Raw genomic sequence first — 26,232 nt, 5'->3', positions numbered from 1 at the left:
TAAACTGGCTACAGGTGAGAGATTTAAGGTCTTTTTTTACTACCATGTCTCAGTTAACTAAGACTATCAGTTTGCTTTTGGCTCTGTCCATGCTTTTGCATGCTTAAAAGCAACAGAAATATCCAGTGGATTAAAAAATAAGATGAAGCATTCCTATATGGTACTTGCAACTAAATCACTGCAGTGTTGAACACTTACAAGCAAAATGAAGTAGATCATCAGCAAAATGAAATCATTGTCACAGACTGACATTTTTCTTTACACAGAATGATAAAAATACAAGCACTAGATAGTGGAAACAGAAATCCAGTGCCATCTTTATCTCTCTTCTTCATTGCTGTGTCTTTCTTCCAAAGTAACACATTGGCACGTTCATCTAACATTGCTGCATAAATATGTAGCTGTCAGTCTAAGCTCGGCATATAGCCACAGCAAAGTGTGTGCTCCTCCTTTCTTTACCCTTATGGACAGCACTGCAGTCCGATCTGTTACTCAAACCTGTGATGTGGGCATCGTTCCTGGCTTCCAAAAGCCCTTCTGTTCAGGTAAAGCATCACACCTGTAGCTCCTGGTGTTGCTGGATCACCAGTGTCTTTGCACCCTTCCACTGATTCCCCTCTCTTTGGGGCATATCCTTGTGCATTGCATTAATGCTTGTGTTAATTTTAGTGGTCTTTCACAGACCTGCTTACCACTTCCCGTAAGAGGCTCACCCCACTTTGAATCAGCCCATGAAGCCAGCATCTCTCTCCTCCTTGGTAAATGTGCCTTCTTCTCTTGCTTTCTCCTATGTGTCCTCTTTGTGTCTTGGAAGAATCCCATCCTTGGTATACTAAAACTTCTGGTTACTGAAACAGCAGAATGAGTTATGTCACTGGTGAGCTGAGACCTTTCCCTGCTGTGTGGTTATGCTCCGTTGTCTCTGTGCTCTGCTGTCCACTGCTACTTAATGCCTCATATATTATTACCCTTTGCTTATAATGCATTTTGGCAAGGCTCATATCTACACAGGCTTGCACAGGATGGCCTGGGCTATGATGGAGGCTTGAAGGCACTATGAAAACTGAGAATTTGGGTGACAAAGAAATCTCCATTATGTAAAAAAGCTCAAGTTCTCCTCTGTGTGGAATTCAGCATTGAGTTGCAAATGTTTCACACCAGGGTTACTGAAAGTATCCTTAAAACACCAATCTGCTTGCTTCAAATATTAATTTTAATTTGACAGTACTTCCTCAAGATTGAGCTGACTGCTCCATTGTAAGCTGTCCTTTGCATGCTAAAACTCCCAAAGAGCTGAAAAGTACAGGTTGTAGCCTGGATGTGACTATTTATATTTATTATCTTAGAAAACACTGGTTTAGTACTTGGTATAAAATGTTCTTCACTAAAGCTTTAGACAATTGTGTTTAATAACAAAACCTTGTACTTGTACAGTGCTATTTGGGTACACTGTAGAAACCATGATCTGTTAAGCCTTGTACAATGCTCTCTTCAGATAATGAAATGAACGGTCTGGAGTTGTACATTTCTACCTGACGCTACAGAGAGAGGGAGTGTCTGATTTGCAGACTGTGTGGTGTTTAATGGAGTGTTCTGCAGGACAAATGGAAGTCAAAGGCACCAAAATTCAAGTTTAGTTTTGTACATTAGACTGTGGCCTTGCCCCAAGATGTCAGAAAGAAGAGGATGCGATGAGTGGCATCCTGCTTGTTGTTCTGCTCTCTAACCTGCTCCTTCTGTGCACCACTGATTCTGTGGATGCATTTTGGGATGCTGGCAAAGAAATGCTGTCCAAGAACTCATTTTGTGCTAGACAGGAAAGTTTTTAGTCCTCAAGAGAGCAAAGTTCAGTGCTCATCTCTGCCTCTGACATGCTCAGTGGCTTTTTCTAATCAGTTGACCTCTCTGTGCCTCTGGTTTTCATTTCCTCCCATGTGCCTGTGTTGTCTGTTTAGCTTGTAAGTGCTCTCTGACAGAAATTCTGTCCCACAGCATGTTTGTATATTGCCTAAATATATGGGGTCACAATCTCAGTTCATGCCTCTACGTGCTGCTGTAATACAAGGGATTTTGAAGTTGTGAAAGAGAGACAATCAGTAGCCCTTACAATCCAAAAGGAACTCAAAGCAGCTGAAAACCTTCCCTCGAAAAGGAGTTGGTAACATTTGCAGTTGAAAACAGGTTGTATCTGTAGGCCCGGCCACACAGCAGAGGTACAGGAGCTCACTGCTTCCCACGGAGCTGTGCCACTGAGATGTGCTCTCTGTGCAGGAGGAAGACTTTGAAGGATTTAAACAGGTATTTTACCTTGCATCTGAGATAAGACAGAACCATGAACAGGGTGGGTTACCATGACTCAGCTGATGTATGGGACTGAGATAACGACCAGAGAAAGCAGAGCTCCCGTACCTGGAGACTGGGGCCCTATTCTCCCAGGTGTTGATGCTCTGTGCATAGTCTGAAAACATGAGGCAGAAGGACAGACTCTGCTCTAAATCAGTGAAGCTTAAGAATGAAACCAACAAAGAGAATGTAATCAGATTTCCTGGAAACTCTTCTCCCTGTCCAGGGGGTGCAGAGGGACACCATTTATGTATTTTTTATGTACCATTTATGTAACTTTTGTACAATGTATGAGCCAGGGCGGAGAAACTTCCTTCAGGCTTTTACATTTCCCTTTGTAAGGATGTGATAAGAGTCTGTGAGATAGAGCAACATGAATATCCAAAGATGGTATTTGGAGCTGAGCTAAAGATCCAGTTCTTAAAATGAAAGTCGTCTTTTCTGACGAATTATTCCATCCTTACTATGCTGGTATGTAGCATCCACCTCTGCTCTGACGTGAACAGAGCAAGTGATTGAGTTCAGCAGCCAATAAATGCCAGGCCAGAATCAGTCTCAGCATAGAGAGAGACTGACTTTTGTTTATAGAGAGAAGGTCTGATTCAGAGATTAAGGTTATGGGAACTGCAACCTTCTGATGGATTTTTTTTGCATGTTTGCTAACTGCCATCTTCTAAATGTTACATTTTGAGACCGTTCCCAGCTGACCTTCTGTCCAGCCACTCCAGAACAGCCGTGTGACTGGGCCACCCTGTTGTTAGGCACTATGGGTGCTTAGTTTGAATGAAGTAAACAGCTTGAGTTTTACCACATCTCAAAGGATCTGAGATCACTTAAGGGAATTGATTAATAATTTGGTAAAACACAATGCAGTTCCTTTCATCCAGGCCCCCTCCTCTCCCTGCAATGAATTGACTAAATCCTGTGATCATTCTTCATACCTGTCACTGCATGCAGCAGCGATCTGTAATTTGTATACTGCAGTACATAGCAGAACTATTTATTGAAGCTTGGCATTATGTTCTTTCTGTATTAGTTATCTGTTTATCAGACATGTTTATTGCAGTTTTAATAAATTACCAGTGTTGGAACTTCAGAAATGGCCTCTAGGGTATTAAGCTACTGTGCTTTATTATTAAGAAGTTAGATTTCAATTAGTTGTTATTTATAGAGCACTGTAAATGTGCCTTGTCCTCAAGAGACAAAAGCCAATGCTTCAAAGAGGGAATTAGACTTCCCAATTTTAGACTAAGGCAGCAAGTCTTTATGGAGAAGTCCTGGAGGATTAAATAGGGAAGAAATAGCTGAAGTGTTGTAGAAATGTTTTTACAGTACACGTCATAGAAACCTAAGTTAAACAGGAACCTTTTAATGGATTTTCTGCATTCAGCCTATAGAATTTCTTTCAAAGGTATTTTTCTTCTAAGTGCTGTAGGACCCAGCACTTACCAATTTCTTTTAAATGCTGTAGAAGTTGCCCCGGGAAGGTGGGGTAACTGGTGCTGTCTTGTGTAGAGGCTGCAAAGTATAGAGAAACATAGAAATAAACCTATGAAATGGATTTGTCATTATCAGCAAGAATCCATGGGTGATATTTTAGAGGTCTGAAATCTGTTCATCAGTATGGATGTAAAGATTGAAGCTGACATCTTGCATGGGAATGAACTGGCCTCTGAGCAGCCACTGTGTGCATTACTTGGTCTGCACCCCAGTTTAGCAAAGTCCTTAAGCATGTGGCTAAGCTAAACCGGTCCAGTAGGGTATGTAAATATGTACTCTATTTCATTAAACTTGGCAGATACTAAATGCAGGTCAGAAACATGGTCCCTCCATGTTCCTCTCTCCCCAGACTTAGAGAAAAGTTTCCATACCTTGCTGTGACACGAGCTGATAAAAAAAAAAATTGTAAATGCAGATAAGAAATGCAAAGATTTTGGGTCAGTATGAGGAATCTGGGAAGCAAGACTTTTTTTTCTAGAGGTACATTTCTTTGAACAGACTAGTGCCTTGTACAGTTACTGGAAAAGAAGATGTAAATAAATACACAAAAAAAGAAATGGCTCTGCCAGCTCAGGTCTCTGGTGAACAACAACTGTCACATCACACCCCTCCTGCCCCCCTTCCTCATGCACAGCTCGGCAAAGGGGGATGTGACTGGCAGACTCTGCTCAGGGTGCCCTGCACGGCACAAGCAGAGAACCAAAATCACCCCTTACTCCATGGGCAGATCGAGAAGTCTCCTGTGGGCACTGCAGAGAGTTGATGGAAATGCTCCTGCCATTAGCAATCCCTGCAGACTCCAGCCTGGGACACAAGGTGCTGCTTCTGCTGACGTTAGCAGGAAGCTGAGGAACTCGGTACCTTTTGGGAAATGCTGAGCATCTCACAGATACAGTCCCTGTTTTGTTTGCATTAAGCCTCTACAGGGGTTTTTTTAGTCTCCTTCCAAACAGACACAATGCACAATTTTGTATTACAATTTTTTTCCCCTAATAGGAGAGAGCGACATGAATCTGGGTCTGTCTGTAAATATGCAAGGCTGCCAGTACCTTGCACAGAGTACTTATTTAATGGAAGTGAGGTTGGTTACAGATGGATGGGTTTGTAATAAAAGACTTTAGAAATTAAGAACAAATTTGATTTACCCTATAAATATGCGTGTAACCTGTTCTCTTCCAGTCTTCACTTTCCATTTTTAAAGCAATGTTCTGGTTTTGCACAAAACCTAACAGCCTCTGCTGTACAAGTACAGTGCAGGGATTAGTGTATGCTTGATCTATTAAATTCTTCCGTGGGTTTTGAAGTAATTATAAATTGCTGGCCTGAAGGTAAAAGCTGGTCCATAGAAGTCAAAGAGATTTTCACATCAGCATTTGAGGATGCACATAACTATTGATAACAGGACTTGCTAGTGACAGGCAGGTACTTTGGATGCCAACACTGGGATATGCAGGTAATTAAATAAATGTATCTAGAAAGCTTCTCAGCAGTGCATGCTCAATTACTGATTTGACAGCACATGACAAGCTGGAATTTCTAGACCACTGTTGATCTGCAGTCTGAACTGGGAGCAAACCGTGATGCTCATAATTTAATAGAAGAAACATTAACTCTTTCTCTGTCTGAGTGTGACATCTGAATATTCAGATAGGCATTGAGCTTAGCCATTGTGGCCCATTTCTGTTAATTTAATAGCTGGACAGTGTTGCACCAGGTACGTGTGGTTGTGCACATTACTGCTTCTCCTGCAGTTATTCTCCTTCATGTGACTTCCTAAAGATGCAGAAATAACACACAACCTCCTTTTTTTTTTAATTGAGAAAATCTGCCTACATAGAACTCAAGAACAGAAACAGATGTGAAGAACTGGGTATCCATGCAAGTAGGCTGAAGGAAGGCACATTTAATTGCATTTTCAGTTCAGGTTGCTAGTACTCTCATGCCTGTCTGCACAGGGGGTGGTGGGCAGTCCTGTCCTGCACATGGTTTGCAAAGCTCTCACCTTACCCAGCAGCTGCAGCCCTGAGCTGGGTGTTTTATTCCCATGACATGAATCTGGTGTTCCCAGTTCTGCACATGGGCCATGTGGATGTAGAGGAGGTCCTCAAAGTGGCTGGGCACACTTTTAGAAACTGCATTTCTTCTGGAAATGCAGGAGGAAAGAGATGCTGGGGAGCTTGTAAGGGGGTGGGATGAGGAGCTGGAGTGCTCGTGGTAAGGATGTGAAGGGAGAAACTCTTGACATCCTGACAGCCTAAAAAAGTGTTTGCTTGGTTGCTTAAGCACATGGCAACTATGGAAGCAGAAGGAACATACTGTCCTGTGTTTGTATGTAGCCTTGCTCCCAGGTTTGTCACATCTTCACGCAGACTCTCTTTTCCATGACCCATGCTATGAAAGTTGTTTTATTGCCACATGGGTCCAGAGGTTTCTGCTCTACTGCTTTTGACTGACATGTGTAGCAGGAGGTACAAAAATAATTCCAGATGTGTTTTCTGGAGCTGGAAATTTAAATGTCTCAGACATCTGAGAAAATAAATCACAAATTCAGGATGAGGGCCCAACTGACCCACAACTGAGGACCCGCAAGAACTGCTAGTGGATACATTTTATACCTCATCCAAGCATACAGAGACAGCTTTCAGCAGTAAAACGAAACAGTACTTAATTGGTTTCTTGAGGGAGATGAGGAAAGGGAGGAGAGGCACCTAAGTCAGTGTGCAAGACGCTGGCTATTGAGAAACGCTATGATCAGGTAAGGAGGCAAAAGTATAAAGCATCACTTACAGCACTGTAGTGTTAAACAAGTATTAAGTAGGTGTCTGCCTCACTGGGAAGCATATGGCTACACACAGGTGTATTCCAGAAGAGAGATCTTTCTGAAGGTTTCTCTGTCAAATGTCCAGGACATAGTTTGATACTGGGGCAAAATGAATCTAAGACAGAGGAAGAAAACTTCATCTGGGAAGGAGGGCCTTGGGTTGGGCATACCAGTGAGATGCAGGAAGTAGAGCACCAGCATTGCACAGGGAGTTTGCACAGAGAAGCCCAAAACAATAGAGATGACAAGAGTGGGACATTTTGATCTGATAAGACAGGTGATCAGTCAAGCAAAGAAATCAAGCAAGGCTGGAAAGCTCATGTGAAAACCCCAGGCTCAGAGGTCTGAGCCTGCCCAGGACCTCTCACCAGGTCCAACCCAAAGGCCATGACCACAGATGTGTGTGGGCTCCTGGGAGCCCAGCAGAAGGACTTGTCTAGGCTGTAGGTCAGCTGAGTGCGTATTCATACCTTGCAGTACAATTTAAACATGTATTAGCTCCTTGGCTTTACAATTTTATTTTTGTTATTGACAAGATGTTCTGCTTTGCAGGGTCATGAATATTTTCTTTGAGTCACTAGAGGTCATTGAAGTTACTCAGCCCTCTAAAAAACTCCTCCCTGTCCCACCAAAGACATGTGTGGGACTTGTAAAACATGCTCTGGATTGCCATATTGCTTAATTATCCTCTTAGCTCTAATGAAGTGCACCCTGACTAATGGTGCAGTCACAAACAACATGTTCCTATAATTTGGGCCACCACCAAGAACTTCTGTTATCACTAGACTCATCAAGGTAGTGCTCCAGAATGCTGAAGGGCAGTGTTGCCTAATGTAAGAAAACATTCAGCCGCCAATAACATAGCTGGAGGGGACCAGTGCTCTGACATGAGCTACGTTTACAACATGGCTCGAAGCTCTGCAGTGCAGGTGTCTGGCAAGAAGAGCTCGGTGTCCCCGAGGAGGCCAACTTTTTCTCAGTTGCATTGCTGCAATGCCAGCACCACAGAGTATTGCAGAGAAGCAGCATTGATTGCTGAAGTAACCAGTGATTTTTGTTTTTATTTTATCCTGTCAGGCACTGTTAAGGTAAGCTGGACTGTATAATGGAGAGTGCTGTCTCTGCTCTTGAAATGGGAAGAAGATCCACCTAATAATAAGCTGTCTCTTTTCTAGATTTTTTTTTTAATTGATGTTGTCAAAAATTGATCCAAGGTGCAAGCATACTGTGATTAGATGCATATGGGCTAGATTTGGGACTGGGGATCAAAATGCTGCTGTGCAGTTGTTTTGCAGATGTCAGGGGCTCTTGGGAGTCACCAGTGAAAATTCCTTGCTCTCCTGTGATGGTTTATCGATGTGAGCTATCTCATCCAGGGACATATCCCCTGTCAGGATATGGTGAAATGATCCATTCCACCAAGGGCTTATCCCAGCTCTCACAAAAACACTTCTGAGGCAGAGGCTTTTGGCCTTCAGCCTGGATTGGACTGCAGTACATAGGAGGTATTTCCCAAGCTACTCCCAGGGAAAGACTGGTGCTCTTCCCTTCTTCCACCAGATCCTTGTCTGTGCTCATAAAGTCTTACTTCAAGCCAAATTGAACTGAATGTTCAGCTAACAGAGATGATACCTTTTTTTTTAATGAGGTAGAAATATCCCTTCCCCAAATGTTGCATGTAAATACATTTCCTGTATGGTGGCAATTTTGCGGGTCTGAGTGAGTGTCTTCATGGACCTGAGCTGGGGATGGGAAAATTCATCCCCTCTTCTTAGTGATCTTCCGTCTTTCTCCTGCAAAAACCAAGATTTATCATGTGTCGAGGGGACAATTTCTATGGAAGCCCAGAGTTTTAAAAAAATATATTGGCTGCAGTGAGAAGGTTCAAGAAGAGTTCAGATCCAGACTGAACTTTGAAGCCATTTGCTGTGGTGGTAATGGGCTGGGAGAAAAAAAAATCCTGGCTCTTTTAAGGGAGCTTTGTATCTGTATCTGAACTTTGTGAATCTGGCCTTTCCCTATGTAACAGAGCTGTTTTTCTTGTACTTAGAATGATGTATTATGTATAGTACGGATGTTTATATGTATTTTCACCTCCAGCTAACAATACCTGCTTGAATTTGTTAGGACTATTTTTAAAAAGTGCTGAAGGGAGGAAAATTTTGGAGGGCACTGAATGGTTGGGTATGTTGCTGAGTATTTTAAATCTAAAAGTTCTGGCTAATGCAGCTTTGCTGGTCTTGACTTTTCTCATGAAGGAAGGCTCCTCTTCGCTCCCAAGCAGTCGGAGCTGGCTGGGGATCTCACGTGCTCTTGGCCCCCAGTCAACAATGCCCCCATCCCTAATGCATTTTGCTCCACCTCAGGACCTGACCCCACTTGTCTGGCACCACAAATCGCCATCCAATCTTCCTCTCTGCTTCCTGTCTCTCTGGGTTTTGCCTATTAGCTCCCAGTTATTGTTTTATCCAGCTCACTTCCCTGCAGGATTACTCAGAAGGTGATAATCTTGTGGTAAATTTAAGGAGACCAGCAAATTTGTGCAGAACTACTGGACTTTGCTGTAGGGAAGTTTTTCATTTTGCTGATGAAAGATGGCAGTTTTATACAGCACTGTCCTCTTTGAAGACAAGGTGATGGCTTGTTATATGGGGCTTATGTCTTGGACCTTCCAGTTGAATGATGATCAGAAGTGTTATTTACGTGTAAATTAAAGTCTGTCCTCTGTTAACATTGACTTGCTTCTGCCTCTGGACTTCTCATCTATTTATAATCTGTGTGCCCTGTGAGCACAGTGGGAATATGATCCATGTTTACCGTCACAACGCTGCTTTTAAATTGGGCAGTGTAAATTGGCTGGAGATACTCGCTCTTGCCTGGGGAGTCTCCAGACATGGTGGATGATGGCATTGTGGTGTGACTTGTGCATTTTGGTTTCTCAGGCAACAGCATGGGGTTCAGATGAAGACACCAGGAGGTCCTGTCAGAGTAAAGGGAAAACAGAGGTAAGTTTTGCTTTGCTACAATGATGCTATGGGTAAATTTATTTGCATCCTGTGGAATCCACACAGGGAGCATCTGACACTAGCTTGAGCTTGTAAATTTGCAACAGTTTATCTACCACCACAAGTTGTAAGCACCCCAGAGCAAGCCATTTCAAAGGCCCCCTGTCCAAGTTACTAGGCTTGCTTTGCATGAAATTTAGAGGTGATTTCACTGCTGGAGAGGACAATTTGTGACACATCAAGGAGCAGACTGGTGGCAAGCCAGGGCTAACATCTTGCAGTGGAGCCTGAGGCTGGGCAGGTTGGCTGAGTCTCGGTACTCAGCAGTGAGTCGCTGGCATTCGGCCACTTAAGCTTCGTTGCTTGTTTGCAGTTAGAGTTCATCTTTGTATAATCCACTTGAACATGAGAACTGTATCTGTGAGCACACTGCAGTCTGTTCAGGTTGAATTTCACAGAGCTGTTTTGAAGGCAGGTGCTGTCTGCTAAAACACATTTTTAAAGCAAGGACTGCTTGAACCAAGGAATACTGTCCCAGCAGTCTGGAGTTTCAGATCCAAGCACAGGTCCTTTCAGCACCTTTTCTGGGAAGCTAAAACAAAACCATGTATCTAAAAGCAAGAAATACTGTAATTTTTTCAAATGTGGTGTTGGAAATGTTAAAAAATCTTCAGGCCTCAGCTGAGAGAGTGTCTTATTGTCCTTAACACTGCACCGCAAAGAGTTCTCAGTCTAAACCAAAGGAGTTGGACAGAGGATAAGAGAGGATAAGCATCATCTTTCCTTAGACAGGGACAGTCAAGCAGAGTGATTGTGTGGCTGCCCCAAAATGCTGGAATTCTGCCATGTTCCAGTTCAGTGCTTTAAACACAGGATTATGTGCTCTTCCATTGACCAAGTTCATTTTACATAATAAACTTTGTGATTACTGTATTAACTTGTATATACACAAAAAAGCTCACTGGAATTTTGCTGGATAGGCAACAATTTATGTAACTGCGGAGAATAGGAGTTTGGGTATCCTACAGCATCTGTTGGAGTTTCTTGTAGGATCCACATTACGCAGAAAAACATTCATGGAGGCAAAATGGGTTGGGTTAGGTGAGCAACAAACATGGTCAGCCACTAGAAGAACCCAACCGAAGTTGGACAAAATTTAAGAACTGCAAAATCCAACACATGAGGAATTTTTAAATTTGTAGTTCTTTGTACTTAAATGTGTGAAGAAAGGATTTTGATCTTTTCTTCCATTGTAAAGTTTGTGAGATTTAAATTGTAACCTATTGTTCATGAAGAATTTGAATTTATAACCTAGAATTATTTTGTCAGCTCCTGGATAAAACCATGCATTTGACTGAACAAATTCTAGGATAATTTCATTTTGTCCTTGTTACTGTCATGCCAAAAGAAAGCAACAGTCTGAGTATCTTCACTGCTGCTGCCTCCTCATACTGCTAAGAGTTTGCAAAAAATTTCATGAAGATAATGTTCTGACAGTTGAGTTTATGCTGTTTGTGATCGCGAGCTTGAAATTGTTTGGTGGGTGCAGTGGCCATGGGGTTGAAGTTCTGAGGAATAACAGTTAAGCAGATTTTTAGACACTCCTTGACATTCAATTAATGGCAAACAGAGGTGTTGAATAAGAGTCTGACAAGAAGACATGAAGGTACAAACCAAGGCAGAAGGATCTGCCATAGCTAAATTTACTCAGGTTCTCCAAGTCCATCTACTCTAACCTGCATGTCCATGGCTGAGTCCTTCTTGGAGAGTCTGCACATTCATTGTTTGTTACACTGCAGAGAAATGACTTGGCACTAGCTCCAAAAATACAAAGTTTAGCCTAGCCAGCTGGTGAAGTGCTCTACTCCAGCAAAGTAGTTCAGCTCTGACCCAGGATCTCTGCCCTTGGCTGGGTAACTGCAGCGAGTGAGGGCAGCAGGAATGTGAACATTTCTGTGTTCAGAAATGCTGTGCAATGGTGGTGCGGGATCCAGAGCTCTGCCTCAGCTCTGCTTTGTCAAAACTTGACTAATGGCACTTTCCTACCGAGCACAGATGATTTGATGATAAATATGTTATGGCTTGTCAGGCACTTAGATATGTGGTGATAGAGGCTAGAAATAAGGAGAACCTTTGGCTCTTACATTAATTCATACTGTAGTTTGAGTAAGTTATATGACTGGTCCATTTTCTTTGCTGATTTAATAATGTATGTGTTTTAGGGTGAGGTTTTCAAAGCTACTTAGTGTATTAAAATGCCTTTTCCCCCCTTCATTCTTATGCCTGTTGAATATTGAAATCAGATTCTTCCTGCTGCTTAGAAAATCTTGTCCTAAAATGCTTAGAGCTTTACCATAAGGAAAATATAAAATGCAAGAATAAAACCACAAAATACATAGCACAGAAGTATAATTATTATGGCATGATATGACTCCACATTTGAGTACCAGACCAAAAAGAGATGGGAAATCTGGGTTCCAGGATTAGAAGTTACAAGGTACCATTGGGTCATTACTTCTGATGCCCTGTGTAGCTCTGGCAACAAATTTCACTTGCTTATTTCTAAATTGAGCTTAATAACTTGTGTTTGGCTGCCGCCAAACTGAACTGAAGGCCTGAAGCAAATGGGCTGGCTGTACTTCTCTGGCTTGTTCTAATAGCAGATCACCTTTCCTGTTAACAACATATTCTTCATTTTCTCTTTGGCTTCAGTTTTGAGTGGCTGTGTTTCATTTTGCCCTTCTCTGCTAGATTAAAGAGCCCTTTAGTTACCAATATTTATTTTTACAAAGGCACTTATATGCTCTTGTCAAATCAGTGCTTAGGCTTTTTGATAAAGTAAAAAGCTGAGTTTTCCAAACCTCTTTCTCTAAGTCATTTTTCTACTGCCCTTGAATATTTTATGTGTCTGTTTTCTGCACACTCCAATTTTTCACCTGTATTCCCTTGTCAATCTCTCTAATGCCTGAGTGTGATTAAAACAGTCTTCCACCTCTTATTCACCATCCTCTGTTCATATACCTGGCAGTTTCATAAGCCTTTCTGCCACAGGAGATCATGCAGAATTGCCTAGCCACTGTGACCACTAAATCCTTTTCACAGTTGCTAGTCTTGGGATGTAGTCTCACAGTCTATACATAGAGCCCTTTTGTTCTTGCTCTTCAAAGCATAATATCTTACAAAAATTTATTTTGTTTGTTGGGTCCAGCTCACCAGCCTAGCATATATCACTGTATGTATAATGAGGCTTTGGGCCCATGGTAGTTTCTGCTTTCATAATATTTGGGTTATGCCCAAATGTTCATTAAGAAAAATGTTGATACTGGGTTAGTACCACCCCATCTGGGACCCTGCTAGAGTAGCAAGTTTGTGAATTGTTTCACTCCAAGGACCTTTTTCAGTCCAGTCATTATCAGATTTTAATCCATTGATATATATGTTCTTGAAGCTGATTTTTAAATTAACTCTCCACAATATGTCATGTGGTATTAAAACAAACACCTCAGAAAAGTCTCTTTCATTTATGTCACATTTATCAACCGAAACTTGTGGTTTCCTGAAAGAATTGTATATGCTTTATTTGCCATGTCTCTGGAGACCCGTGCTGACTCCCACTAGTAAGCAGTCTTATTTTTTGCAGCATTTATAAAATGTGCACTGATCAGCACCTTTAAAAATGTCCCCTGGAAAACATCCACATTACTGAGAGACAAGGCAGAGAATAAAGTTGGTGTTATGTTGCCTTTCTTTCTGTCTTCCAAATTATATCACCCAGAGGTTGCAGTTAAAATGAACGATGAATAGAGCAGAAGGGGAAGAGGTGTATTTAATTTCATTAGGAGTTGCTCAGCTTCTAGTTTGTAATTGGTTTTTCTCTACATAGCAGTCCACATCCACCACATCTAAGGAATTTTGCCTGGCATGGAAAGTTGTGGCTTTCTAAGCAGGAGTGCTTTGGTACTTCTCTTGTCCAAGCACAGAATTATTTATTAACTTTCCAAAGACAGCACAGTCATTTCAAAATGGAAAAGGGAAGCGTTTGTGAAAACAGCAGTGATCCAGTTCTTGCATGCTGTCCTACAAGTTTTGTATAGCCAGGAGAAAGCTGACATGCTAATAGCACTTCTGGAGCAAGAAACAACCAAGAGAAACACCTGGTAGGCATCCAGCTACCAGTTGTCCCAGTGTATTGCCAGTGTAGTTTCTTCCTTTTCTTGGATGATGTCCTGATGCTGGGGTGTCTTATGATTCACACAAGGTTACAGGAAAATCCTAGCCCAAGGCTAGAGCCCACCTAAATGGGTTTGGTGCAGAAATCATTGAGCTAATGGAGGAATCTGCTGTTTCAGGCCTTCAAGTGGCTCTGCATCACACAGAGGATGTGCCCTCTGGTTATCTAGTAGAGCTGGAAATATCACTTAAAAATAACGGGCATCCAGGTAGGACAGACACCATATAAATACCCAAACAAACAGAAATAACTGGGAGACTGTCAGATATTTTTTCTCCCTTTTAAACTATTCCTAGAGATCTGAACCTCCATTCCTAGTGCTTCTGCTAAGCTGTCAATGCAGGATCACCCCCCCAGATTTGATTTGAGATCCATTAAGGAAAACTTGTCTGAAAAAAATCATTAGCAATTCTCTTTGCTATCTGCTGCACGCAAAGGAGAGACAGCTTGGTCAGGGTATTGGCTTAAACTGATTAATAGAATTGTTTGTCCAAAGAAATAAATATAGATATCTGAAAGCGTATTAATAACAGTGCTCTACAATATGGTAGGGCTTGATTATTTTTTAACAAATTGGGATGAACTGCAAGAGGTAAATTAAATGCTTGCTGCTCTCTAAAATGTTGTTGAAGGGGTAAGACGGAGTTCTGCTGGCTGATTCTCTGAACTGCAGGTTGTACTCTAGGAGTCTGTGCTTCTTTACTGAGGACAGCAGACCATCTGAAACAGCAATTTTTCTCATACAGACTCTAATTGTGTTTTTAATCTTTGATTAAAATATATCAGTATGCAATGAAATAGTGTTAGCCTAAAAAAACCCAAAGAATTAAGAAGATCTCTGACAGCAGAACTTGAGTGGTTTATTCAAAGTAAAAGGCCAGTTAAAATACTGCCTATATATGGTTATGCTTTTAAAGAAAAATACATCTGTACAATGAGATTAAGGGCTTATAACATTTCAGAACGCCAGTGTTCAGAGATGACAGATGAATCGACTCAAGAAGCACCTACAGCTGGCTTATTTGCAGCATCCTGAAAATGTCTTGGTGAATTTTACCTCAAACCGAAGCCGGCAGGAGTTCAACCCCTCCATTTGCTGATCTGCCCACATGAATGAAGGGCGTAACAGAGCACCACTCTTGCTTCTTGGGCTTGAAATGTGCTTTCAAAGCAGCCTGACAGCTGTATGAGCTAGAAAGAAGCCTGCTCCTGTCCACGGTCATGGACATTACAGCACTCAGACACATTTGAATCTAAATGTTGAGAAAAAAATGAAATAAATGAGGATAGGCTTAAACTGAGGGTAGTGGCAGGGAGGGGCTTCAGTGAAGTTTATTAGTGACTGTGAGATCCTGTGACCTGTAGGGTTGAGCATCAGAAGTTGTGTACTCTTCCTTTGTAGGAAAACAAGGATCATTAGACTGGAGAAAAGTGGTATCTGCTCAGTTTATGGCCTTATCTCAAAAAATGAGACCAGTAACAAGTAATTTTGAGGAAAACGCAAGAACCCCAAAGTGCTAACGTGCTCTTTATAGGAAAATCAGAGGTATTCTTAATGCTCTGGCAATGAGCCACAGGTTTTTATCAGCTCTGCCATATATTTAATAATAATCTCAACTAATATAACTGAGTTATTCTCATTAACCATATAAATATCCAGTCTTCTCCCTTTATTTAAATCCTTAATCTCTTGATCCCAATAATATCTTCTGGTGATGAGATTTGCAGGCTGATCATACACAGATTTAACTGTCTGCTCCACAGTGTGAGAGCAGGATCCAAATATTGTCTCTTCTGGACAAAGTTGGGTTCAAGCTTTGCCAGATTTTCCAGCTATATTAAGGCCCATCTGAATTTTGCTTCATGCACACCTAGGGTTTTCCAGCTGTATGGAAGAAACTGCATTAAGTAGCTCCTATTTTCTGTAGGGGTTTGTGAGATAATTTTACTAACCAGTTGCCTCAGCTACAAATTGTTGAGAGTGCAGCGCATTGAATGACTTTTCGGAGCAAATGCAGGCTGGTTTAAAGAACCCAAAGAGGAGGCTGTTCCTTGCTAGTTATTTTGAGAATAGGGTAGAAAGAGGATCTAATGTAAATCTCACCAACAGTGTCTTGAGAAAAGTCCTGCAAGCTGGAGCAGTTAAGTGGTTTGGTTTCTTCTTTGCTTTTGTTGGAGGTTTTCATAGACTGACATGACTGGCAGTGGGGTCAGCAGTATGATAAGCACAGTATTCCTCTTCAGGCCAGAGAGGTGGGGCCTGGTAGTTAGATCTTTGTTGCTGTCCTTCAGGGTCTTCTCTGACTCTGTGTGTCACCATGGCAAATCCTTCATCACCTGTGTGTTTTGATTCACCCAGCTGAGAGGACAAGGCAGGCAGATAATGTACATCTGTTTCAGAGCAGTACTTCAAGCTGTTCACATTGCTTTGGCACCAGTGGATGGAGTGTTCGTGTTATCGTTACTCTTCCTCCAGGAACGTGGAGTGCTGTTACCACCATCAGTAGGGCAGGTCCAGGGAAAACACCTACTCAGTTAATTCATAGGAACAGCTACGGTGGGATATGGCCCATGTCTAGTAGCATCATCATTTAAGCAGAGTAGAAAACATCCTCTAGTCACCACAGTTTCTGCCTCTTACAGCCACAGAAATAATGAATGGGCTTGGAGCATCCAGTTTCCTGAAAGGTATCAGCTGTCAAATGTTTCCAGTTTAATGCCTCATCCACACTGACTCTGCTCTTTGTTACCGCAGTTGGGAATGGGCTGGAAGTCACAGATTAAATATTCTGGTGCAGGTTCAGACAGCAGCAGATAGACTTGCTCAGTATGGTTTATCCTCTGTTTCAATAAATAACTTCTGCTTTGCACTGAATAGGTACAAATAAAACCATGATTAATTAGATTAAAATAACACAGTATTTTTACCAGCTTGCAGCATCCTTACCAAACCAGGCGACTGTCCTTGGAGTAAAGTGTGCAACAGAGGTATGACTGCCAGTAGACTCCAGAAAACCATCCAGCTGATAACCTCACACAGAAATTCTTTTTTGTGTGCTATCTTCTCAGCTGGGAAGATTTTCATAGAAATTGATGTTTGTTAATCTGTAATATAGTTTTGTGCAAAGATGAGAATTCTGCAAATTAGGATTAGACATTTCTGCAGGACAGAGTTTTAGTTAGAAATATATTGAAGTACCTAGGCAGGAAAGGGTCCAGCAACATAAATTATATTACCTGGTTTAGGTCAGAAGAAATGCTCAGACTCTGCACAAAGCAGAGAAAGGTGGAAGTGGTGGGGAGCAGATGGGTACTCTTGTTGTGTGAAATTTGGGTACAGAGCTGCATTGTGGGTTAGATGACAAATCAATCATATTCTGAAGACAAGAGCTCTGTTGACAGAGGAGCCCATACCTTTTTTTATAGCATTGCCTCAAGAATTTCTAGTACTTTGCAGTGAAAGATATAGTAGTCCTAACATTATATGGGATTGAATAACTGTGCTCTATAGAAAGTGGAATTACTTAACTCACTCATGAAATGCAGACATCTCTAGGGCAGGGAATAACTAAGGGGGCTTACAGCACCACACAGCAATGACAGGAGAGGGCAGAGAGGCTGGCAAGCTCTTCCTCTTGTTAAAGGAAGAGATGAGACCTTGATTGTCAACACACAGCAGGTGGGATGGTGCTTCTCAAGGTCCTGTTTGATGGACTGGTGCGCAGTCACCATGACTGATCTGCCTCTGAAATAAGTGTTGAATTGACCCAGCTATGAATTTAAACTCTCATTTTCAGGTGCCAGGCATTATGAATCTGATCCCCATGCCCCTGCTGAGACTCAAGACTGGTGGCACCTGCTCCATGGCACTCTGTAGCCTCTGCCCAGGCTGGATGATTGCTCCTGGGCTGGCTCTGGCACTCCAGTCCCCACGATTCTCACTCAAAAGCAAGCCCCACATGTCATGCCCGTGCAGTGGCTTGTCTGTGGCTAACGCTGGTGGGGTTTCGCTAAATGCCATCCCTCAATGAGTTGATTTCCATGCAGCAAATTAGAGGAGGTAGCACATAATCCAGCTAAGCAAGCTTCTTCCTTTCCAGATGATAGGGAGTGTTTTTACGCTGCTGAATCTTGCAAATTAAGTCTTCAGGGAAATGATCAACAGCGTGGAGTGCTGTGAGACAGGGAAGCTCGCACAGTGATTGCTGCTCACAGAAGGAGAAGCGGTGTCTGCAGCTGTAGACTCGGCTTAGTGGCAAATTATGATCTGTTGGAGGGAGGAAAGCAAAGCAGCCAGGATAACTCAGATGAGGTTGTTATTTCTTAACAAATTTCCTTTTCTGCTTATACTAGAATATAATAGACTTTCTTCCCTTGGGTCCCTGTGGGTGCCAGTCATTAGCCATTGCTCACATCTGTCTCTCTAAGCCCAGGGCAGACACGCTGGTGCCAGGCTTGCTGTAGCCCTCTCATCAGGGCTATTCAGATGAACCTTGGGGCAGGGAGTTTTTGAGCCTCTTGCGCTGCCTGTGGGAGCTGCACGCTGCTCTCGCGCCTCCCTGTCCCTGTGTGTACTGTTAGAAATTCCCTGCTCTTCCTCCCCCACTGCTTAAATCCCTGGAGGTGCTCAGTGAGCCTGCAGGTCTCTGGATGCAAGGATGTGGGGAGAAAGAGGAACTGTGACTCTCTTCGATAATATGAAGGAGATATTCTCTAAAAAAAGGCCAACTGCATCCTTGGGCTCCCAGCCCTACCCAAGCCTGGGGCAACAGGAGCTCCACACTTTCGGGGACTTGCATGTGGAGGGAGTTGCCTGTTTGTACGAGCAAGCATCCATGCAGCTGAGAAGAGGGGATTTGCTATTTCTGAAAAGAAATTTTGAAAGAGAAACTCCTTCTACCATGGAAAATCCTGAGCACACAGTCCTGGGAGGCAGGAAGTAACAGCCTGTTCAAGCACGACTTTCTCCTGACCAGCCTGGTCTACTAAAGAGAAATTCCTGCTGTTTTCCTGCTGGCTCTGGTGTGAATTATAGTGCAGACAGACCTGCTGTCCTTCACTAGAGTTTGTGTCTGGGTAACGTTTTCAAAGCTGCAGCATTACTGGGAAAAATAGGTCAGAAGTATCATCATGAAGAGAGAGGATTCCTCCTCCAATCTTAGGAGAGCACAGAAAGAGCACTTGTATAGCTAATACAGAGTCAACCTGATGGATAACATCCTATCTAGGGCCTGTGCAGGGCTATGATTAGAGAAATAACCACCAAATTGGGCTTGCTCACTGAGACCGCTCGCTCCCTGCAGCTGTGCACTGCTTGATGCAACAAACCTCAGTCCACGTTAGAGCTAAGGAAGGTGTATTCCAGCTGCAATACAGGTAATTTTTAAAAATGTAATAAATAACCCTGCAGTCTCCTTTTCAAAACTCCTTTGTCTCTATCTTGTGTCCCTATAGGAAGAGTGCCAGAACTATGTCCGAGTGCTGATTGTTTATGGCAAGAAGGTTTTTACCTGTGGTACCAATGCCTTTTCGCCAGTGTGTTCCAGTCGACAGGTCTGTTTTGCCTCTTATACAGTGATGGAGAGGGCTGGATACATGCTCTGGGGAAAGCCAGTCATTTGGCAGTGCATCTTGGCTGCAGAATATATGTTCCAAACGCAGTAAAACTGAAATTGTTTGTTTTGTTCTTTGAGTCTCTTTGGGCTGCTTTGGGGCAGTGGGTGTATCTGTAGGTGGGGAGCAAAAAACTCCTGTTATGGGTGAGCTGGATCTGGACAAAGTGCTGCTCATGTAAACCTTGTGTATGCTGCTGAAAATGGGGGATATAGACAAGCTTAGCTGTGAGTACCTCCTGAGCTGAATTCTTAAATGTTTCCTTTAAATAACAGGCAAAGCGTCCTTTGGCTTCAAGGGAGGCAGGAGCAGGTCCAGAGCACTGTGTGTTTGTTTTAATGCCAGTATGCATTCAGGAGGTGTCTATTGAAGATTAGAAACCTGTGCTAGCAGCTGGAGCATCTGATTACACCAAGTGGGCTGGGGCCTCCACGTTTTATTGGCTGGGGAATTACCCTTCTTACAAAGCAATAGGATCAGTGAGGCTCAGACACAACTTCTTACATTGGCAAACAATGGATGTAAAGATTAATTTACAGTCAGCACTGACATTGCATTCTTACAGGTGCCTGTTTTTTTAAATCGGGGTTTTGCTCATAGGTACTTGTGGGCAAACTGAATTCTCTGTACCAGTAAGAAAGCCAGATACTCTCTAAATTCTCTCCTCTCTCCTTTTAAATACAGGTAGGAAATCTTAGCAAAGTCATTGACAGAATTAATGGAGTGGCTCGGTGCCCGTACGACCCCCGGCATAACTCGACAGCTGTGATTACATCACGAGGAGAACTCTATGCTGCGACTGTGATTGATTTCTCTGGACGGGATCCTGCTATTTACCGCAGCCTTGGAAATGTTCCCCCACTTAGGACAGCACAATACAACTCCAAATGGCTCAATGGTAAAGTCATGTGGGTCATATCTGAGCAAGAGGCGTCACAAAGCCAACTTGTCAGGCTTGTAAATCTTTCCCTCTGTTTTCACATTGGGATCCAGAATTACGATGGGGGAAGGGCTTCTGGAGCAATAATCGATGCAGCTTAGAAAACATTTTAAAATAGCCTGGAAGTATTTCTAATAAGTTGATTTGAAATATAGAAAGTGGGTCTTACAGCCTACCTAACATATATATGGTTCTTTGTCTTGTGAGATGACCAAATACATCTTTTTGAGAAGAAAACCACTCAAAGATTTGAAGATCTAAACCAACTTAAAGCATCATATTGTTGACCCAGTTCTGCAGAGTGTTAAGCACCCCCTACTTCCATTGACTCAGCTGAAGATGGTGGGTTTCAGTGAAAGATCAGTCTGAAAATGCTAAATTTCACAGTATGTTATATTCCATGTAAATGCATGCTGTTGTGGATTTATAGTTATTAAAAGCAGCTGTTACTCTAGTGTGATAATACCCTGCATCAAGCAAGCTATAGAATTGCAACCAATAATTCCTGCACTGAGTCCATGCCTTCTGACTGAGGCAAAGCACATCTCATGTGAGCAGACTGTAGTCATGGAGACCCCAATATTCCCCCTCTCTACTTTGACCCAGGTAAGTTGACAAGATATTCAGGATCTCTCCATTGGACTTCAGGACCTTTCAATCAAAGAGAAGAGCAGTGGGACTGTGAACTCTCTGGATGTTGATGAGGCTGAACTAGGCTTCTGCAGGCATATTGAAGTCAGTATGGAGATTTGAAGTTTTAGAAGGATGTCATCAGGCAAAACTGTGAATTAAGACCAAGCAGCAGCATAACCCCTATACACTCATTAGAAATATGTACCTCTTGTCTGAGCACGAATTAAGAATTTAAAAGGAAGTCACATTGGAACAGGGGAGTTCAAGGAAAGACAAACAGAAACTGAGTTTCTAGTCTGTGTTCGGAAAAGCTAAGACGACTCTTGGATTTATAACCTTGCGCAGCACTGGTGACATTGCAGTAATTTCATCCTGTTCTGACCTCTTTTCAACAAGAAACAGAAAACTTGAAGATGATTCAGAGAAGAGCCATGAAGTGATTTGAAGCTGGGAAAGCCTGCCTCACAGTGAGAGACTTAAGGAGCTCAATTTATTTATCTTTGTGAAAAGGAGATAAAAGATGTTTTGTCCATGATATGGAATTACTTACATCAAGAGACGATTTCTAGCAGGATAAAGTTCTTTAATCTAGTAGACAAGTCATGACAAGAACCTGTGATTGGAAGCTGAAACCAGATAATGTCAAATGGAAAAAGAAGTGGAGGTTGCAGCTGGGTCAGTCTTCAGTCATTTGAAGAAGTTGCTGAGGAAAGTGATGGATGTAAAGCCATGTGACATTGTCCAGTAAGATCAGATCTCCTTCAGAAGATGTGGTCTAATTCACCTGTTAGTTACAGGATCCGATGGTGGAATTACAGGGAGAAATTCTCTGGTTCATTTTAGACAGAAGGTCAGAATGGTGATCACAACGGTCCTTTTAATGTCCACTGTTTTTTGAAGGAGAAAGTTTGATGGGAAATACTTTGCAGTGCCCTTCCCTCTGTACCGTCACCTGCCTCCCAAACCTGCCTTGCAGCAGCATCAGCCTCCCTTGCTCTCCCTCCACAATGACTGTTCTCCTTTCGCTCCTGGGCTGCAGCATTAAAGGAATTCTGTACTGTCTTTTTTCTTCTTCCTTTGAGCATTACTGAGAAGTGAACATTGTAAAAGCACCCTATAAAACCAACAGGGGTTTTTGTTGTTTGTTTAGTCAAATATTATTCATTGGCCAATCTTTTCCCTCTGCCTGTTGGGATAAAAGACAGTACACTTTAAAGCTTTGTTAAATAACCAATTAAAATATTCATTACAAAACCAATTCCAGGTTGTTTTCAATTCTTCTGAAAATAATAACAATAATTCTAGGAGAAAAAGAATTAAGGAGAGCTTGCTTCAGTACTGTCAGTCAGTGGCATGGCTTTATTTTATGGACATAAGATAATCTTTTGTGCCTGGAAACTGGAAAGGCTTCATGATAAAAGCCAGATGTGATTGCTCAGAGAGTACATTGAATGTTTCAGTGCAGCAGTCTGGGGAATTGGGCGGATGCACGCAGCATATTTAACACACCATAAGGTGCACTTCAGAAGTGAATAGGTGAAGGAACCCAATGCGAATGTTTTATGTTGTAAAATGAGTACAGAGAATAGTCAAGCATATGCAAAGTGTTGAACTCAGCTTTGCCAATAAAGTGGGGAAACAATGGGGTCTTTCCAAGATCTGAAAAATGGAACTAGATCTGTATCCCCATATATCATTGTTCCCATCTACTGTTTTATGTCCTCTGCTGACTCCAAACTCGCTGTAGTCCCAGCTTTAACAGTCTGCATAAAGGAGATGGCGGCGCAATGCATTGAGCAAGTCAGTGAGCATGGATTGATTTCTGACCTGTATAAATCTCTTCAAATGTTTGTTTTTCAGAGCCTAACTTTATTGCTGCCTATGACATTGGTTTGTTCACCTACTTCTTCTTCCGTGAGAATGCAGTAGAACATGACTGTGGGAAAACAGTGTATTCTCGTGTGGCAAGGGTTTGCAAAAACGATATTGGAGGGAGATTTTTGCTGGAGGACACATGGACAACTTTCATGAAGGCCAGGCTGAACTGTTCCCGTGCTGGAGAAATCCCTTTCTATTACAATGAATTGCAAAGCACCTTCTACCTTCCTGAGCAAGACCTGATCTATGGTGTCTTCACTACTAATGTGTAAGTTGCACTGGTTTTACTGCCCTTCTTCTATCCCCAGCAGTCTGAGACTGACAACATCTCAATTTCTTAGATAGTCTGAGCAATCATTTTTGGAAGATCCTTTGGTTAAATTGAAGGAATAGATAGGTCTGTGTTATCCATCATGGCAACATAGCCTTTAGGACAATGTTTTTAATCCATGGTTCATAGATTTCTGGAGTCTATAAAAGGTTACTGTGCAGTTCTTGGGTAACTTAATTTGGTATAAACCTGGGCTGTGACAGAATTCTGACTTTTTGTAGTGCAACTACTTGGGTAGTTCAGAGAACTGGTCTAGAAATGACCCAATAGAAAAATGTAATTCATTTTCAGCCAGATTATCTGCCTGGACAGTCTGACACAATTGCATGAACACTGATGCTGGCTCATGAGGTGGACAGGTGCATATGTTTGGGAGAGAAAGACCGGAAGGAAGAAAATGAGGCAGATGGGATCACAACAGCCTAGACTGAAATAAACATAAATTGCTGTTGAATAACACTTTATAGAAGCAAGATCATGCAGACTACACAGCATTTGACATTTCCAAGGGGAACTGCACCTCCACTACAGAGGTTTCAGGTGCACAAATCAAAAGCAGTGTTGGAACTCAAAGGGGGAGGCATGATTTCTGAAACTTCATAATCACCTCTTCTTGGCTTGATATTGAAAAAACTTGTAATTGGAATGATTTAGTGTAGCTGTGAAAGCAGAAAGGAGGAGTTAATTAAAAATATATTAAAAAGCTCATAATGTATATTTTTAAGCCAGGAAAATTCAAATAACTTTTTCTGTGAAGCCCAAGGCTAGGATGATAAGTTTCAAGCAATAACCAGTCTGTGTGGTATTGAGTTTCAATAATACATGTTCTCCAGGGGGGTGTTAGCCTGACGTGTAAACTAGAGAATGAAAATCTGAGCTAGTTACTCTGCATGACAATACTCAAAGTGCCTTTCTCATGCTGGGTAGCCAACTTCTTTGGGGTGTCTTTGTGCAATGGGATACTGTTCAATATGAATCAGGGTCTGGTCCCAAGAAGCCCACAGCAAACCAAAGTGTTAGGCCTTCCTGTTTTAGTGTGTCACTTGCTGATGTGACAGGGCTTGAACTTCAGCCCTTGAAGTCACAAAGCATCAGCTCCAACTTACTGAGCTGAAGCACTGGTGAGGGTTTCACTGTGAGAGTCAAGGGAGCCCAAATGTTATTCCCACTCTGTAAATGCCAAAAAGTACGTAAGTGTTTGGCCATCCTCATCCATGTTTTGTTTCTACTCTACCATTGCCATCATCCAAAAGTGAGACGATGGAGAAGCAACTAGAAAAAATGAACATGGCTGAGTGCTGCACTGTGACTGTGGACTTTGGGGAAAATCTGTCCTGGGATAGAAAGGAGCATGAGTTATTCTCTAAAAATGTTTAAAATACGTTATCCTAACCTCCTGAACATTAAAAGGAAACCTGGCTACTGCTTTGGGCATTTGAGATGACACTTTTTAAAATTTTCAATCAGAGAGGACTTCTCTGAAGTCACTCCTCATGTTACAGGTGTTCATTCTCTCTTGTGCCTTAGGAGGACAATATAATATGTAGCATTTGTGTAATTGAAGAAATGAGTTATTGATAATAGCTGAAGTTAGATCAGATAGCATTTTGGGTCTACAACATGATGTTCTTTTGAGAGTTCAAAGAGAAAATGTTCCAATTTGTCATCCAACTAGAGAAATAACAGTAATTATTCTTTTAACTTCCACTGGGACTTATATCATGCTGCATGAGCACTGCATACCAAAGAGGGTTGATGTATGCTCCAGTCTGAGTTGCTTTATGATAGAATACCGATGCACCACAAAACTGTGTTGGTTTCTTTGTTGTTTAAAGGTATTGTTATTTTAGAAAGATCATGCTTAATGCTTTTAGGGTCATCTTATAACAAAGGGGTATTAGAGATTGTGGTAACACCCACATACAGATTTATTGCTTCATGATATGAAGCTGAATCAGTAGGAAAGAGAGTGTTTTGAGGAAGCTGCTGATGAAATATTTAAGAAGTTTTTATTAAAACTTTTCTGGGAGGTAATAGAGACGATTCAGCCTCCTTGAACTTAACCCATTCTCTAAACCACCCAGTTAATCACAGGAAGGAGGAGGTGGGAATGAAGGAGAGGACAACGCAGGGGCCAGCTGCACAAGTTGAAGTCACTGGCTTGAGACTGGAATCAAACTTTTTACAGAGAGGGATGGGAAATACGCCAGGCCACAGATGGAGAGGAAAATGGGCCACAGATTTCATGGAAAACCTCTTTCCTCTCCTCTCTCCTCTCTCTAGCAACAGGAAAGGGCTAAACTTGGAGTCTTCAGAAGGGCCCTAAAAATATTATCTTTTTTTAAAAAATGTTTTTCTTAGACTAGCGGGGTTTTATTCTTTCTTTTCCTTTTTCATTTTCTTGCTCATTCTCTTTTTTACTTCCCATGTGTGCCTCAAGGCATTTACTTGTCATCCATCATTAGCTTTGTCTTAAAAGCTGCCGTCCATGAGCGTGGACTGCATCAGCGGTGTTCAGACAAAGTGGAGAAAGGTTCGTCTGGCACTGCTTTGACATGTTCAAAGTGAGCTGCTCCGTCACGCCAGGGATGGTGGGGCAGGAGCGGAGAATGGGAAGGCCAAGCAAGAAGTTCTTCCTGATGTTGTATTGCTTGCAAGAAATATGCTGTGAAAGAATCTGTTCTTCTGCTTTCCTGCCTGGGATTGTGGAGCAAGGCTTTTTTTTTGTGTGTGTGTGTGTGAGACTGTAATTATTGGTTTAGTAAAAAAAATTAAAAAATGTTCTTTTCAGTGAATTCAAATTGCTTTAATTAGCAGAAAGATACATACAGCAGAGTTGGGTTATTTAAAAAGCACCGTGACAAGTCAGTCTCTTGTGCTATCCCTATTTTTAGTTTTATTCTGATAACTTCTTATCTAAACGTTTTTCTTTTCCTT

The 26,232-nt window shown here is 42.0% G+C and overlaps 1 protein-coding gene across 1 annotated transcript in view; it reads left to right on the top strand.

Annotated features, from left to right (window-relative positions):
* Nucleotides 1–26,232, top strand: part of SEMA5B (sema domain, seven thrombospondin repeats (type 1 and type 1-like), transmembrane domain (TM) and short cytoplasmic domain, (semaphorin) 5B) — a 131,892-nt gene that overhangs the window by 45,901 nt on the left and 59,759 nt on the right. The window contains exons 4-7 of the mRNA XM_010185338.1: nucleotides 9,607–9,669; nucleotides 19,355–19,453; nucleotides 20,198–20,411; nucleotides 22,947–23,232. Of these exons, the coding sequence (XP_010183640.1) occupies nucleotides 9,607–9,669; nucleotides 19,355–19,453; nucleotides 20,198–20,411; nucleotides 22,947–23,232 (662 nt within the window). The remainder of the gene's footprint in view (nucleotides 1–9,606; nucleotides 9,670–19,354; nucleotides 19,454–20,197; nucleotides 20,412–22,946; nucleotides 23,233–26,232) is intronic.

Source organism: Mesitornis unicolor, unplaced genomic scaffold (assembly GCF_000695765.1).
Source record: "Mesitornis unicolor isolate BGI_N332 unplaced genomic scaffold, ASM69576v1 scaffold31835, whole genome shotgun sequence".
In the NCBI taxonomy this organism is placed as follows: Eukaryota; Metazoa; Chordata; class Aves; order Mesitornithiformes; family Mesitornithidae; genus Mesitornis; species Mesitornis unicolor.
Note: the sequence above shows the minus strand (reverse complement) of the source record. Positions and strands in the feature narration are given on the sequence as shown.